At 45.1% G+C, this 15,048-nt stretch overlaps 1 protein-coding gene and 1 long non-coding RNA gene across 7 annotated transcripts in view; one reads left to right on the top strand and one right to left on the bottom strand.

Moving 5' to 3' along the window:
• The window catches only part of LOC310844224, a 168,170-nt gene that overhangs the window by 140,329 nt on the left and 12,793 nt on the right, over window positions 1-15,048 (bottom strand). The window lies entirely within an intron of this gene.
• The window catches only part of KCNIP2 (potassium voltage-gated channel interacting protein 2), a 105,324-nt gene that overhangs the window by 80,792 nt on the left and 9,484 nt on the right, over window positions 1-15,048 (top strand). For 2 of the 6 annotated variants that reach the window (XM_083738054.1, XM_083738058.1), the window contains exon 2: window positions 13,774-13,876. The exons of 3 other annotated variants lie outside the window; for them this stretch is intronic. In XM_083738054.1, coding sequence (XP_083594180.1) covers window positions 13,774-13,876 — 103 coding nt within the window. The remainder of the gene's footprint in view (window positions 1-13,773; window positions 13,877-15,048) is intronic. One more of the 6 variants, XM_083738053.1, reaches the window with a different exon arrangement.

Genomic DNA, 15,048 nt, shown 5'->3' with positions numbered 1-15,048 from the left:
TGAGCCCTGCTTCTCATTTCTTCCACAACCACTTTGTAAATGGTGTAAGAATGTACAAAGAGCCTGCTTGACCAAGCCAGTGACCTATCTAGTCCAGCATCTTGTTCTCCCAATAGCCAGCCAGATATATATGGGAAACTTGTAAGCATGCCCTGAATTCAAGAGCACTCTCCCCTCCTGCTGTTTCCAGCAACTGGCCTTCAGAAACCTAATGCCTCTGATCACAGAGGCAGAGCATAGCCATCATAGCTAGTAGTCACAGATAGTGTTATTCTCCATGAATCCATCTAATCCTCTTTTAAAGCGGTCCGCATTGGTGCCCATCGCTGCCTCCTGTGGGAGCAAGTTCCATAGTTCAACTGTCAACCTTCTGAAGAAGTACTTTCTTTTTATCTGTTCTGAATCTTTCGATATTCAGCTTCATGGGATGTCAATGAGTGTAAGGAGAAAAACTGCTCTCTATTCACTTTCTCCATGTCACACAGAATTTTATAAACCTCTCATTCACCTTTTCTTTAAGCTAAGAAGTCTGAAATGCTGCAATCTTTCCTCATAGTGGAGTTATTTCATCCCCGTGATCAGATTGGTTGCCCTTTTCTGAATCTTTTCCCAACTCTACAGTATACTTTTTGAGGTGAGGTGACCAGGACTATACACAATATTCCAAATGCAGTCACACCGTAGATTTGTGTAACAGCACTGTGATATTTGCAGTTTTATTTTAGAGCAGTGGGAGAGGGGAACTGCCATAGGATTAATTAGGCCTGACAGGCATCACATCATTGGGCCCTTCAGGCCATTTTGGCCATGTCACACCCACCTGCCAAGGTAAAAGATGACTGGACCAGGCCAAAAGGGGCTCCTGAAGTTCTGCCAGCCAGCTGATCTGATAGCCTGCCATCGCTACTAGGTCTGTGGGAAATCCTGTAACTCAAGACAAGTTCCCTAGAGTGCCTTGCTCAAGACTGATATGGTGTTGGGAACTTGTGAGAGGAATTCTTATGTGCCATTTCCCTCCCACAAATCTTTTTGTCATCCTTGAAGCAGAAATGAGAACCTACCTGCTCTCTTTGGCCTATATGGCTCTCACCTGGTCTCCACCTTCCTACCCAGCAAGTACAAGGGCATGAGTGAGGATCCATCCCTGTTTCCGAGCTGATCCTCCGGCCCCTGCCTCCCCCTCCCTCCGTGTGTTATTTCTGACCACAAAAGTGCTCCCAGGCCAGGCACTGCTGCATCATGCCAGCTGGTGAAACAAAATCCCCTAATGGTTTGCAGATATTAATGGATGCGGCCCTGCAGTCAGCCCCACTGCAGTCCATGCTGATCATCCCTGTGTCTATGCCAAGCACTAGACTGGCTTTTTTCTGGCTGTTGCCCAGCATAAGAAAAGGGCAGGACAAGGTAGGTGGGAGATGATGAATCCCGAGATGGTGCAGGATGGCGAAAGCAGCTTCTTTTTGATTTGCTGTCCTCCCTTGGAAAGTCATTCAATTCAGAGGCACCTGATCCCAAACAAGCCTCTCTAATGTGAGTGCCAGGGCAGCCTATGGACTATTATTCACAGTGTAATTAATGATTAGCAACTCTTCTATCCTCATGTCTACCTCATTTTGTTCATGTGTGTGTGTGTGTGTGTGTGTATATACAGTGGTACCTCGGTTTAAGAACAGCCCTATTTATGAACTATTCGGTATACAAACAGTGTTCCTGTTAGCGAACTTTACCTCCGTCTACGAATGGAAGCTGAATGGTGGAAGCTTCATTCGGGAAAGCACGCCTCAGTTTAAGAATGGACTTCCAGAACGGATTAAGTTCATAAACCGAGGTACCACTGTATATACACACATACTCACAAAATGAGGAAAACGTGAAAATACACACATACACAGATTTAACATTTTGTAATTCTGTGCTCACTGCACAACAGGTGTGGACAACTTTTGGCCCTCAAGTTGTTACTGGACTACAACTCCCATCTGCCCCAACAAGCATGGCCAATGGCCAGGGTGGTGGGAGTTGTGGTTCAGCAACACCAGGAAGGCCAAATGTTCCCCACACCTGTAGAACACGTAGCTCTTTTTTCAAAATAGCAAACTCTAATAAGACTATTACTCCTTTTGTTCCCAACAGAGCAGAGCCCATCTTAAGACTGTTTCATTCTGCAGCTCCCCCCTCGCTCCAACCTTGTTTTATTTTGTTTAACATTCTGAGAAACTGTTCTCCTCACAGGCTCTGGACCTGGTGTCTTCCATGGCGACACTAGGGCTCTCCCAGTTTGTTTCGGGCCCCACACATCAAGCAGGCCACACGCTGGATTTGATCTTTGGCATCGGTATAGATGTGATCATGTTTCCTTCGATGAAGGTGCCATGGTCTGATCACTATGCTCTGAAAGCCAGGATTGACGTTCCACCCCCACCCTGCTTGGGTGGCGAGCCAATTTGGGCTCGCCCGCAGAGGCTGATGGACCCTGATAGATTCCGTCAAGTCTTGCGGGACCTTTCTCCCCCTGGCGACTCATTGACTGAGCTTGTTGAGGCCTGGAATACCCAGCTCCTAGCAGCCATCAATGAGATCGCACCTAAGCGCCCTCTGCGACCCCGCAGAAACCGGGCTCCCTGGTTTACTGAGGAGCTCCGGAAAATGAAGCGGGACCTCAGACGGCTAGAGCGAGTATGGCGGGGTGCCCGTGACGGAGCTTCAAGAACATCTTATAGGGTTTTTATGAAAACCTACGAGATGGCAGTGAAGGCCGCTAAGAAGTCCTACTTCTCGGCCTCCATTGCATCCGCTAGCTCTCGCCCGGCGCAATTATTTAGTATAATTCGGTCTTTAACGTCCCTTGAAGGACAGCCAAATTTAAATAACAATTTGACACACAGCTGTAAGGCATTCGCGAGCTTTTTTGCGGAGAAGGTCTTGTTGCTCCGCCATGACCTCCCTGCCAATTTGGATACAATAAAGGAACTGGAGGCCCCTCGACTGTCTTCGGGTTCAGTATTAGACCACTTTGACTGGATATCCCCAGCCGATGTGGACAGACTCCTCCGAGCTGGAAAGCCCACCACCTGTCCTCTCGACCCGTGCCCGTCCTGGCTGATTAGAGCGTGTCCAGACGAGGTGCGGGCCCCCCTGGGGGATATCATCAATCTGTCCCTTGGCACCGGGACATTCCCAGGGGAACTGAAGGAGGCAGTGGTGCGCCCGCTCTTAAAGAAAACATCATTAGATCCTTTAGATCTATCCAATTACCGCCCAGTTTCGAATCTTCCATTCCTGGGTAAGGTGATTGAGAGAGCGGTTGCTGAACAGCTTGGTAGGTTTCTGGATGAAACATCAGCTCTGGATCCATTCCAGTCCGGCTTCCGCGCTGGTCATGGGACCGAGACGGCTCTGGTCGCCCTAACAGATGATCTCCGCAGGCAGCTGGATCGAGGCGGGTCGGGGCTGCTGATTCTTCTAGACCTGTCAGCAGCCTTTGACATGGTCGATCACGAACTCCTGGACCACCGCCTTGCCGACGTGGGGATCCAGGGCACAGTCCTTCAATGGCTGCGCTCGTTTCTCTCTGGTCGGGGACAGAGGGTGGCGCTTGGGGGGGAATTGTCATCCCGCCACTCCTTGGTGTGTGGTGTGCCCCAGGGTGCAATACTCTCCCCGATGCTTTTTAACATCTTTATGCGCCCCCTCGCCCAGCTTGTCCGGAGTTTTGGGCTGGGCTGCCATCAGTATGCTGATGACACCCAACTCTATCTGTTGATGGACGGCCACCCAGACTCGGCCCCAGACACACTGATCAGATGCTTGGAGGCTGTGGCTGGATGGTTTCGTGGGAGCCGGTTGAAGTTAAATCCTTCGAAGACAGAGGTCCTCTGGCTGGGACGGGACGACATGGGACTGAGGGGGCAACTCCCATCTCTTGCGGGGGTGCAATTAGTGCCAGCACCGTCCGTTAAGAGTTTGGGTGTAATCTTCGATACCTCCCTCTCCATGGAGGCGCAGATTGCAGCTATAACAAAGGCGGCATTTTTTCATCTCCGCCAAGCTAAGCAGTTGGCTCCTTACCTCTCTCGCCCTGACCTAGCCACTGTGATCCACGCGACGGTCACCTCCAGACTGGATTATTGTAACTCGCTCTACGTGGGGCTGCCCTTGAGACTGACCCAGAAACTCCAGCGGGTGCAGAATGCCGCAGCGAGACTCCTTACGGGGTCTTCGCTTAGAGATCACATTCATCCGGTGCTATATAAGCTGCACTGGCTCCCGGTGGAGTACAGGATCAGGTTTAAGGTGCTGGTTTTAACCTTCAAAGCCCTATACGGCCTAGGGCCCTCGTACCTACGGGACCGCCTCTCCTGGTATGCCCCACAGAGGAACTTACGGTCTTCAAATAAAAACACCTTGAAGGTCCCAAGCCACAGAGAGGTTAGGCTGGCCTCAACTAGAGCCAGGGCTTTTTCGGCTGCGGCTCCAACCTGGTGGAACGCTCTGTCACAAGAGACAAGGGCCCTGCAGGACTTGACATCTTTCCGCAGGGCCTGCAAGACAGAGCTGTTCCACCTGGCCTTTGGTCAGGGCGCAGCCTGACTCCCTCCTTTGGCAATCTTTACAAGACTTTAGTTTATGGTTGCCATTAATTTTGATTTTAATTCATTTTTATAATGTTTTATAATGTTGTATTGTTTTAGTGTTGTTAGCCACCCTGAGCCCGGCTTCGGCTGGGGAGGGCGGGATATAAATAAAATTTATTATTATTATTATTATTCTGGAGAGATCAAAAACTTGCTAATTATTTTGTGGCATCATGATTGGTTCTAATTAAAGTATTGTCCTACTGTGGGTTTTTTATTTCCTCCCATTTTGTGAATCTTTTGGTGATTGCTATTTTATTCTTTTATTCTGCCTCTCCTGCATGGGTACAGCAGTTCCTCCTGTCAAACTAGTCCCCTTGGAGAGCAGGAGTTAACCCTCCTTTAGTCTCCCATAACCAAGTTGTGATTGTTTAAGCAGAAGTAAAATCTGTCCAGGCCTACTGAATTTCAGGATGATGCTCAGCTGAAAGGAGTTGGTGTTTATGTATTTCATGATGATGTTCTACCCAAGGAATATTTCCCCTCCCCCAGATATTTAAAAACCTTGTTTTCTGCTATTAGACTTTATATACTATGAAATGCCACAAAATGTAAGATTCAAATACTTTTAAAAAAGAAAAACTGAAAAAGAATCCTAAAACTTTAAAAGTATGGAGAGAGCAAAACTGAAAAAGCCCCTCAAATGATGTCTGTTTACTATTAATAAACTCTTACATACATAAGGTGGTCATATGCATGGTCCTCTATCTGAAGTATAGAAAGCACAGTCCTCTATCCGAAAGTTCTATTTGAAGAGCCGTCTGGTGCAAGTCCATTTAAAGATAAACAACTCTAAGGAGGGGCCTTGAAATTTATTCTGCCTGGCCTGCCCCCCTGGCAATGTAACGCACACAGAGGAAAAAGCTCTGCTGGCATTGCCGTATTACTGGGTAAAGGCTAAAATAAAGTTTGGCATTGTGCGGGCATAAAGATGGAACAGGGTGAATTTGTCAAAGGAAGGTCTGGCTCAGTGCTAGGGCTCAGTCTTGGCTCACGAGAACTGCTGAGCACTCAGCAAGGTGGCTGTGAGTGGAAGCTGATTGCACAGAAACAGTGAGCTTATCCTAATGAAAGCTGTGTTAATGGATACAAGGCTTTGTGCTTTATAGACTGAAATATGTTGGATCTCTTTGATCTTTAATTGTGGAAGAGTGCAAATAAAAGATCTGTAGGAATTTCCCCCATCCCAACCCCAAGTTAAAAATGGCTTCTTTTGGATGGGGCCTGATAATACCAGATTGTTAATGCTGGGATTGAGGCTTTGGCTATAATCCGTATGAACAGCCCTACTTTCTATTTCTCCTGTGAGCTCTGGCTGAAAAGTAGGCTTACTGTAACATTGGTGGAACAATGAAGAAAGAGCTGCACCACCTTTCTCTCTTCCCATCCAAAACTGCACCGAAGGCAAGTTTTCTGTCTTCTTCTCTTTCATTGTCCAGCTTCGCTACCTATGCCTTTGGGGGGCCATAGGCAGGAACATTTTCCCTTACTTTTTGCAGGGGCTGAGCATGGGGGTGCTACTGTAACCCAAGAACAACTAGCGTTGTCTTAATGAATAGACTCAGCAGGTCTTTGACTGAGCCATGCACAAGTTGAGATTGTTGTGGGGCCCACAATTCAGCCTCTTAAGAATCCATGCTTTCATTACAAGCCCAAGTGCTTGTTTCTTATGGCTGCAAAGATAAAGTCAGAATAATTATTCAATGGATTAAGCTTACGGTCCAACTAGTCCCTCATGCTCCCTCCAGCAGTGTCCAGCCAGATGCTCCTGGAGGTGATGGAGAAAGTCATCCACTTTTCTTTGTCCCCATCTGTTGGTAACCAATCTTGAATATTGGGGGTAGGGGTTTCCTTTGTTTGATCCTGTGTCTTGTAGTACTGGATAAGAGTTATGTTCTGTCCTGACTGCAATCCTTTTAAAAAGCTGGTGATCATCATTACTGCCACAGCTGCTGGTTTCATGGGGGGGAAAACATTTTCTTGCAATAACTCAGAATGTGAGTTTTCCTAACCCATGATTTTTATTTTAAGAGTTTGCATAGCATACATACTGTCCTATGCTAAAGCAGAGGTATGTGTCTTGAACTTCATTCTGGTTGCCTCTGTCATGAACTTTGTGTATTTTGGCTTCATGGATACCCTGACATGTATTTTGTGCAACACACATTCATCGGATGATACCAGGGATTGCAGCTGATGTTGATGGCATAAGTGTTGAAGGCAAGAAAACTCGGAAGGTGATAGCCTCTTCTCTTATGCCTGAAAAATTCCTTTTATTTATGATGTACTAAAATGTATAGATAATGGATAATGTGCATCTGGTAGAGAGAACTGTAAAACTGAAAGATCCCGTTTCATATCTTGTCTCTGCTGTGAAGTCTTAGGGGTGGCCTTAGGCAACCCTCCCTCTCTCAGCTTCATCTACCTCCTTGTATAAAATATGGAGAATATATCACTGACCTACCTTGCATGACTGTTGTATTACAATACGGTGTGTATGCAGAGTGTTCTGAAGACTTCTAAAGTGCTACCTAATGCCAAGGATGATCATTATTATTTCAAAATATTTCTTTTTTGGGGGGGAGGACTTTTCTACCGCCTTTGAATGTGTAGATGTGCTGGTGCACATCTTCTGCATTTCATTCATGCTGTCAAACAGTGTCATGTGTGCAGACTTTATGACTGGTGTTTCACAATGTGCGGTTTGATATCGTTTGCTTAGAAAGACATCACTGAGTCTACAAGCAACATGAGTCTACTTCTTAGCATTGGGGGTGGGCAGCAGTGAAAAGAGTGCTTTATTTACATATAAGTTTAAGGATGTGTCCAGAAAAGGAGACACATAGAAATGGTGGCAGGCTGCCCCTTATATTTTCAGCTTGCTTTTCCCTTTGTTCCTGCCAATACCCCATGCAACTAGATGGTCTGCACATGCTCTAGAGCCATCAGATAGGATGTTGTCCCCGTCTTTGGTGTATACGCTTTCTCTGAGTGCTATTTATATCCCACCATGCCAGTAACTCCCTCCCTTAACAACCTTGGCATATTCATGGCCCTTCAAGGTGGAATGTGGTGTCCCCTAGTAGTTTGGAGAGGTGGTGCCATCTGCTTTGAAGCCTTGCTGCATCATCACAGGCATGCCATGCCAGGGACTAATGGTGTTGGGAGAGTCATTTTTGAAACCCACGGTTCTTTAGAGCACCATCTTTACTACTCTCCACAAACCCACAAAGGTGCTGACTCATTGGTGGCCCAAAGGTTGCTGCTCTTCTGAGCATTTTTAACGGGGTGGGGGTGATGGGGAGGATGAAAAAGCTGGCTTTATTGATTATGGCTCCTGAAGTACCGGCATCAATAATTCAGAAGAGCAGTTGGCAGGAAACGGAGGCCTCAGAGTGGGGCAAGGGAATGTGACAGCTTGGAAAGGGAGCGGAGGAGGAGATAAAAGCCTGGCCAGGGAATATTCACACATAATCTAGTCTGAGATGGATGTTGGGCAAAAGTGCAGATTGAAATTGATGAGTTGATTACCCACACTGGGATGAATGGGCTCAGTTGTGGATCCTGAGAACTGTCTGTGGGATTAAAATGTGAACAAGGGTAGTGATAGGTAACCTCAAACCAGAGGCCCCCCAATATAACCCATCCATTTTCTGGAGTAAGTAGACCTGAAGACTCCATATTGCCCATGTGGCATAAAATTCAGCTTGCATGCTCACAGTTTCCTTAAACATGTTCCTACCAGAATATCTGTGGAGCTTCTGGGTATGTCATGCTGCATCATGAGCAGCAGCTTCCTCTCGTGGCATCTGCTGTGAAATCCTGGACAAGAGGGACTCTGAGCTGTGGCACAATGGCAGAGCATCTGCTTTGCATGCAGAAGGTCCCAAGTTCAATCCCCCATATCTCCAGGTGGGGCTGAGAACGTCCAGTGCCTGAAACCTGGGAGAGCCTCTGCCTATCAGTGTAGACAGTACTGAGCTAGATTGACCAAGGTATAAGGCAGTATAACTCAGTATAAGGCAGCTTCCTATATTCCCTAGGCTCTCATCTTCTAGGGGACAGTTGAGAGTCTAAGCTTGCCAAACATACCCCCTTCAAATTATGTACTATAGAATACATGAACCAGCAAATGTTGCAAGAACAGCAAATCGTCTTTGAGATCTTTCCATCCTGCTCACTCAGAAGGGGAGTTTTCACAGTAATGATGGTATCGGCCCTTATCAAAAACACTGAGCTTGGTGCTGAAGAGCCAAAGTAATGCTGAGAATATTAATATAGGATGGTGTCTGCACATCCTCGGTCTGTTCCCTTTTGCTTACTCTGAGATTGAAATCTGTTCTGGTCTTATCAGCCTCTCAGCAGCAGGTTTGTCTTCCTCGTCCTCTGCACCCACCTTAGGGGAAATAGTAGCAAGCCTGGTTCTAGTTGCTAATCTTGGCAATCCACTGGCTGCCATGTACCTCCCTGTCATGGCAGCTCTTCCAATAAGTACATTGTCCATATTGTCAGTGGTGCCACACTCCTTTGGAACATGAAATTATCTCCTTCTGCACTTTCCCTTAGGCTACATCTAGCATTGTAAAAGAATATATAGGACATCTCCTGCAGCTCTTGAAAGGCCTCTGAGCTGCCCACCACCTGTTACTTCACTGCAGAGCAACAGGGAAATACCAACTACAAGTCATTATCCATATTGAGGGCTCTATGCCTTAGTTATTTAAGGCATTCCAGTCTCTCTAAGGTTCGTTCCCGAAAAAAGTATAGTAAACCAAAGCAGCAGAGGCACAAATATGGCCTTTTCCAAATGGCCAGTGACTTTCACGGAGGAAGGTTAATAATGGAATACTGCAAAGATACTGCAAAGAATCTTTCTTGCAACCTGTGCTGTCTGGGGATGGAGGGAGTTGCAGTCCAAAACACCTGCACAGCACGAGTCTGGCAAAAGAAATCAGTGCCTGGTAAGTATCCCTGAGGAAAGAATTCCACAAGCAAGGTTCTATTAACCAAAGGTTCTACTCTAGTGACATTTTTAGTTTTGCTTTATTACAGCTTTATATATCTTTTGGTGTTAGTTGTTTCTGAGTGAGGAGGGAGAAGTTGTTTGATTTGGCTACCCTGGATGTTTTAAATGGGAAAATGAAATTGCAGTGGGAGTAGGCACCAAGGACAGCTCCAAGATTTGCTGTGTACTTTTTCCCAAGGTCTAGAAGTCTGCATCCTTCCTTCTCCTTCCAGCAGATAGGTGCACACAATCATTTAAAGTGTTCTGTAGCACCCTCATTTTTGACTTTCAACAGAGGACTCTGAGCTAATTGTCCTTCTTCTGTGGCTTATTTCAGCTGTGTATGAAATGCTGCCAATACAGTATAGCTTTAAATTTGCTCACCTATCTGACCACCTTTTCTGGGGTGAGTTGCATTTGGGGGACTGGCCATAATGTGACCACAACAATGTATTCTGCCCTTTTCTGTGGATTGCATCTCCCCTGTGTATAGGGCTCTTCTGGTAGTTGTGGGAGATCCTTTTCATTGGAATCAGTTATTGGAGCCAGTGCTAATTCATATATAGCCCTGTGTGCAGGTACTTACACAGACTTTGTTCCTTTTGGTCTCTTGTAGTGAATTCTGGGGTTTTCATCCCAACTTCCTTTAAGCTTGTTCAGAGAGCTGTGGTGAAATTGGATGATACAACACTGGGCAGTGTTATTCATATGACTTGTTTGTGTTCATCCTGAAAGGATGATTTACTTCTGTGGAGACTAAACCTGTGCTTCAGGTTAGAACTGAGGCAACATGTGAAAGTTTTTTTATACAGTTCAGGATCCACAACAACCAATGAGAAGGGGGGGGAGGCACAAATAGGAGTGGATCAGACCTCTATTCACAATAGTGAGAAATAAAAATATGCTCTACTGGCAAGAAAGGCAGTGTGTATGATCTGGAGCAAGTTGCTCAGCATAAAAATACACTTGCTTCCTGGGCTGATTTAATATTTATTGTGCATCTAGAGGCTATTTTCTGTAGAGCACGATCATAAATCTATGTGGTCATCAACTGGAGCAAATGTTTCCCAGCCTCCCTAGTGGGTGTTTTGTGAAAAATATGGAGTATGTAGCTTTCATGTTGTGCAAAACCCCCTTGTCCTTTTGCAGTCTTGATAGGTGTGCTATGTTCAGTGGATCATACAGCAGAGGGGGGAAAGTGTGTGAGAGAAAGTGAGTGACTACCTTTTAAAGTTACTCTTTCTTGTGAAATTATTATCTATGGCACTGTTCAAAGCTGCCCAAAGAGCAGGTGCTGAAACAAAATGCCCAAAGCCAGGAGAGCAAATAAACAACTTTATTGCTTCCCCAAACCATCTTTCCTTTTAAGTGCATGTTTGACTGCTGTGTTCGCAGTGTTCTTATTGAAAGGTGCTGTTGTGGGTTTGGTGGTTTGGGTTCCCTTCCTTCCTGGAAGTGTCTTTGCACCTGACCTGGTCTGGTCTGATGCAAATGTCCCTAACTGCTTGGCTGTCTGGGTCATGGTGTCTCTCATTTCTCATGTATTGCTCATTTTTCTAGCTATTCCTGTTTGTCTCCATTTGTCAGTCATTGCCACTTCTTTTCTATAATGCTCAGAACATCCTTGCAGTCATGAGTCATGCATGCACACACACTTGTACACAAGCTTAAAAGCAGCAACATTTAAACTGAGGAAGTAAATAGGAAGTAATATTACAATGGTGCTTTAAAAATTCATTTCTGAGCAAGAAAAGGTGAGTTTATCTGATATCTACTGGCCTCAGTAGCAATCTAGTATAACTGAGGCTAGTGGAAATAATGCCTTTAAATTTTTGTCCCATTACCCCCACAAGCAAGCATCTTGGTGTGTGCTGCTGGACTACAACTCCCATCATTCCCAACAATTGAACATGCTGGCTGGAGTTAATAAGAAATAGATTCCAACAGCATCTGGAGGGCAATCAGTGCAACACCCTGGTAAAAAACTATTCTCATGCATTCTTGAGATCCTTTCATACATTCTCCTATCAAAAATTAGGCTGCTGCTTGGCCAAAACATCCAGGTGAAAGAATAGTAAAACAATTGAAATCAGACAAAACAATAACATAGCAAATAAAATCACCAATAAATCTAGCAATAAAGTGAGAAATGGCAGAAATTAAGTATCTATTAGTAGTCAAGTACAGGAATATCTTCACCGGGCATCAAAAAGACAATGAGAGCTGGTGCCAGCAAAGTGTCCCTGGGAAGAGTATTCCACATTACACGGGTGAATTCACTGGGAAAGCCCTGTCTTCCCTATCACCACTCACCACACTTCTTCAGGTGGCAGCACTCAGAGCAGAGCCTCTTAACGATGGGGCAGGTTCATTTTAGATACTCAGTTCCCTTGCCATGTAGATCTTCCCTCCCCAGCCCTCAAATAGGTAAGTGTGCTTAAGTGCTAGCTAGTTAATTAATTACTAAATAAATAAATAAATAAATAAATAAAGTTAAAGGGTGATATATAAATTTATTGATAAAGAGAGCTGGAAAAAAAACCAGAACTAAGTGCTCAGTGGCCTGAGCTACAGTATATTTACTCTCTCTGAGTTCAGCACAACTTGGATCCTGATAACTTTGGGATGTATCTAACTAAGTCATACTCAAGGAAGAGCCATTTAAATCAGTGGATTTAAGTTAGTCAAGTCCATTGCTTTTAATGAGTCTACTCTTAGAATGACTTTGATGGGTACGGCCCTGCGCTTAAAGTGTAATGCTACACATGTCTAATCAGAATTAAGTCCCACTGAGTTCAGTGGGGCTTACTCCCAGGTAAGAGTCTGCAGTCTTAAGAGTTGTGGCCTTAGGCTTATTTAAGAGATTTTGTTGATGAATGGAGAGGAAACAAGACCTTTCTGGCCCCACATTTGCAGTGATGATGGGGAGACCTGCAAAGCTCAGAGAACAAGGCAACTGATACCCAACACACAAAGGTGAGGATCAGTTACAGCCAGACTGCAGTAGTTGAAAAACTCTTTTATCAAGGGGAAAGTGTTTATCCTTTTTGTAAAAAGAGATGAAATTTGGTGTGCTGTAGAATGACATTTTCTTCTAAGCCATTTTTACCAAGTTGTAAAAAGGTGTTTTGGCAATAGGGTGGCAACCATGCCAACCTTTACAGCTGCCTTTCATCCAACCCTCCTGTCTGTTTCTGCACACATTCCATGTCTGCACCCTTCATTTATTCCTCATCCTTTGTGGGCTGCAACTGCATGTTATGTTTTAATTTGTACAGCTCAGCTTTATACATTTGTCTTAAAATGCTGACATTCTTACAGGAACTTCCTTCCCCACACAGCCTTTCATGCTTTTCTAGAGGTAGGAAGAGGAAGGTGCACATCTTTACTCCCAGCCATTTTCTCCTGAGAGCTAAGGGTGGAGCCTAAAGCCCTCATTCACCTGCTCTGAGCTACTAGATCGAACTCTCATTTAGAATAATAGAATTGTAGAGTTCAAAGGGACCAGGAGAGTCATCTAGTCAACTCCCCTGTAATGCAGGAATCTTTTGCCCAACATGTGGCTCAAAACCATGATCCTAAGATTAAGAGTCTCCTGTGATACTGACTGAGCTCCCCATCATGATACAGCCATCCAGGGTATCATGCTGGAAAATGCCATGTCACTCATCCATTGGAGCAGCTGATTTCTTGAGGCAAAGAGTGCACACTTAAACACCTGGATGCAGTTTCTTTGGCCCTCCCGGTGTTTCAACTTCCTTTGGGTCAGGCACAGAAAACCTGTGGACCTCCAGATGTTGTTGGACTCCCAACTTCTATAAGTCGTAGTCAGCATGGCCAGTGGTTGATGAGAGTCCAACAACATCTAAAGGGCCACAGGTTCCCCATCCCTTCTTCATGCCCAACTGATGTTCAGTGGGAGCATGCATGTGCTTTAGAAGAGTTGTGTCATTGTTGGGTGTACTGTGACAGTGCTGGATCCATTTCCCTGTTGCATTGAAGCCATGCATGACTGTCTTTCCGATCCATACCATGTCTGTTGTGGCTGGTGCTTAGGGATCGGGTGTGGGTGGAACGAAGGGTGCCATCATATGTTAATGCTTCTCCTGGTTGGCAACTGTCATTTCTTTGCAGGCAACCCACCTGGCCACGCTAAAAAAGCCCTGAAGCAGCGGTTCCTCAAGCTGCTGCCCTGCTGCCGTCAGCCCAAATCCATCCCCTCAATCAGCGAAAGCAAGTGACACTTTATCCCTCTCTGTGTGTCTTCTCTGTTCTGTGACATCATTAACTCCCAGGAGCAGGGGAAGTGGGATTCCTTCTGTATAGAATTTATATAAAATACTTGTAGGCCACTTTTCTCAAACACCAATCCAAAGCAGTGTATTATAAAAGGACTGTGAGAGTGATGTAGGCAGGGACAAAAGGGAATAGAGGAGACAAAATGTAGGCTCTCTGCCTCAAGCCGCTAATTGTATATGGCTGCTTTGTGGATGAACTTGTGTCTGGAATAGCTGTCTTCTCCAGCTTTCTACTCCAGTTGACAGAGCTCAAAATGAATAGGAAGACAAAGGACAGCAACGTGGGGATTTTGCCCTAGAACACTGGAGAGGGCAGGTTGTATGTGGAGGCAATATATGCAGCCATCATGACAACAGCCGATGCATCTCATTGATTGATTACTTATAATAGTGTGTTTGGGTTGAGTTTGTGTGTGGTTCCAATTAAAACCTGCTTCTGCCTTAGTCAATGCCTCTGTCACTTATTTGATGCTGTTAAGAGTTTGGTTTCCTTGATTATGGTGAATGGGCCTGACATTATGAATTTGCCTACCTAGCAACTAACATATTTTTGAATCCAAAGCAGTGTTAGTAGTTCTGCTGCTTTTCATAAGAATCTTTCTACTTCCATTATCTCTGCTTGTATATCAGTAAGTCAACAGAAAATACAAAAATGCCACAAGCATTTCTTTCTTCCAAAGGAAAGTAAACCTGGTAGTACTGACCCTGGTCTTCTCAATGTGCATTGAAGTGAGGAGTGCATAACACTGTTCACAGCCTGTGTCCATGGAAGATGGTGTAAATCAACTCTTATCTCTGGTTTCTATCCAAATTGGTCTGAATTTAATACTTATTGTTTCCCTTGATGTAGTATTGGGAGGGGGTATTAATTCATTTCACAAACAGGGCTCTATCCTGAATTGACCAAAGCTCTCTAAACCTCCTCTAGGCCAGGATGATACTGCAGCACTTGAATTCTGGCTGTAATCCAGGTGTGAGATCTTGCATCTAAAGGTAGTTCCACAGAGTACATGCACATGAGATGGGTCTATTTGTGCCAATGCAGGGTGGGAAAGGAAATTCAACAACTCACATTGAAAAAAATTAATTCAAGGAATGCAGGTGGGATGCT

This window comes from Podarcis gaigeae (assembly GCF_964106915.1).
Source record: "Podarcis gaigeae genome assembly, chromosome: 5".
In the NCBI taxonomy this organism is placed as follows: Eukaryota; Metazoa; Chordata; class Lepidosauria; order Squamata; family Lacertidae; genus Podarcis; species Podarcis gaigeae.
Note: the sequence above shows the minus strand (reverse complement) of the source record. Positions and strands in the feature narration are given on the sequence as shown.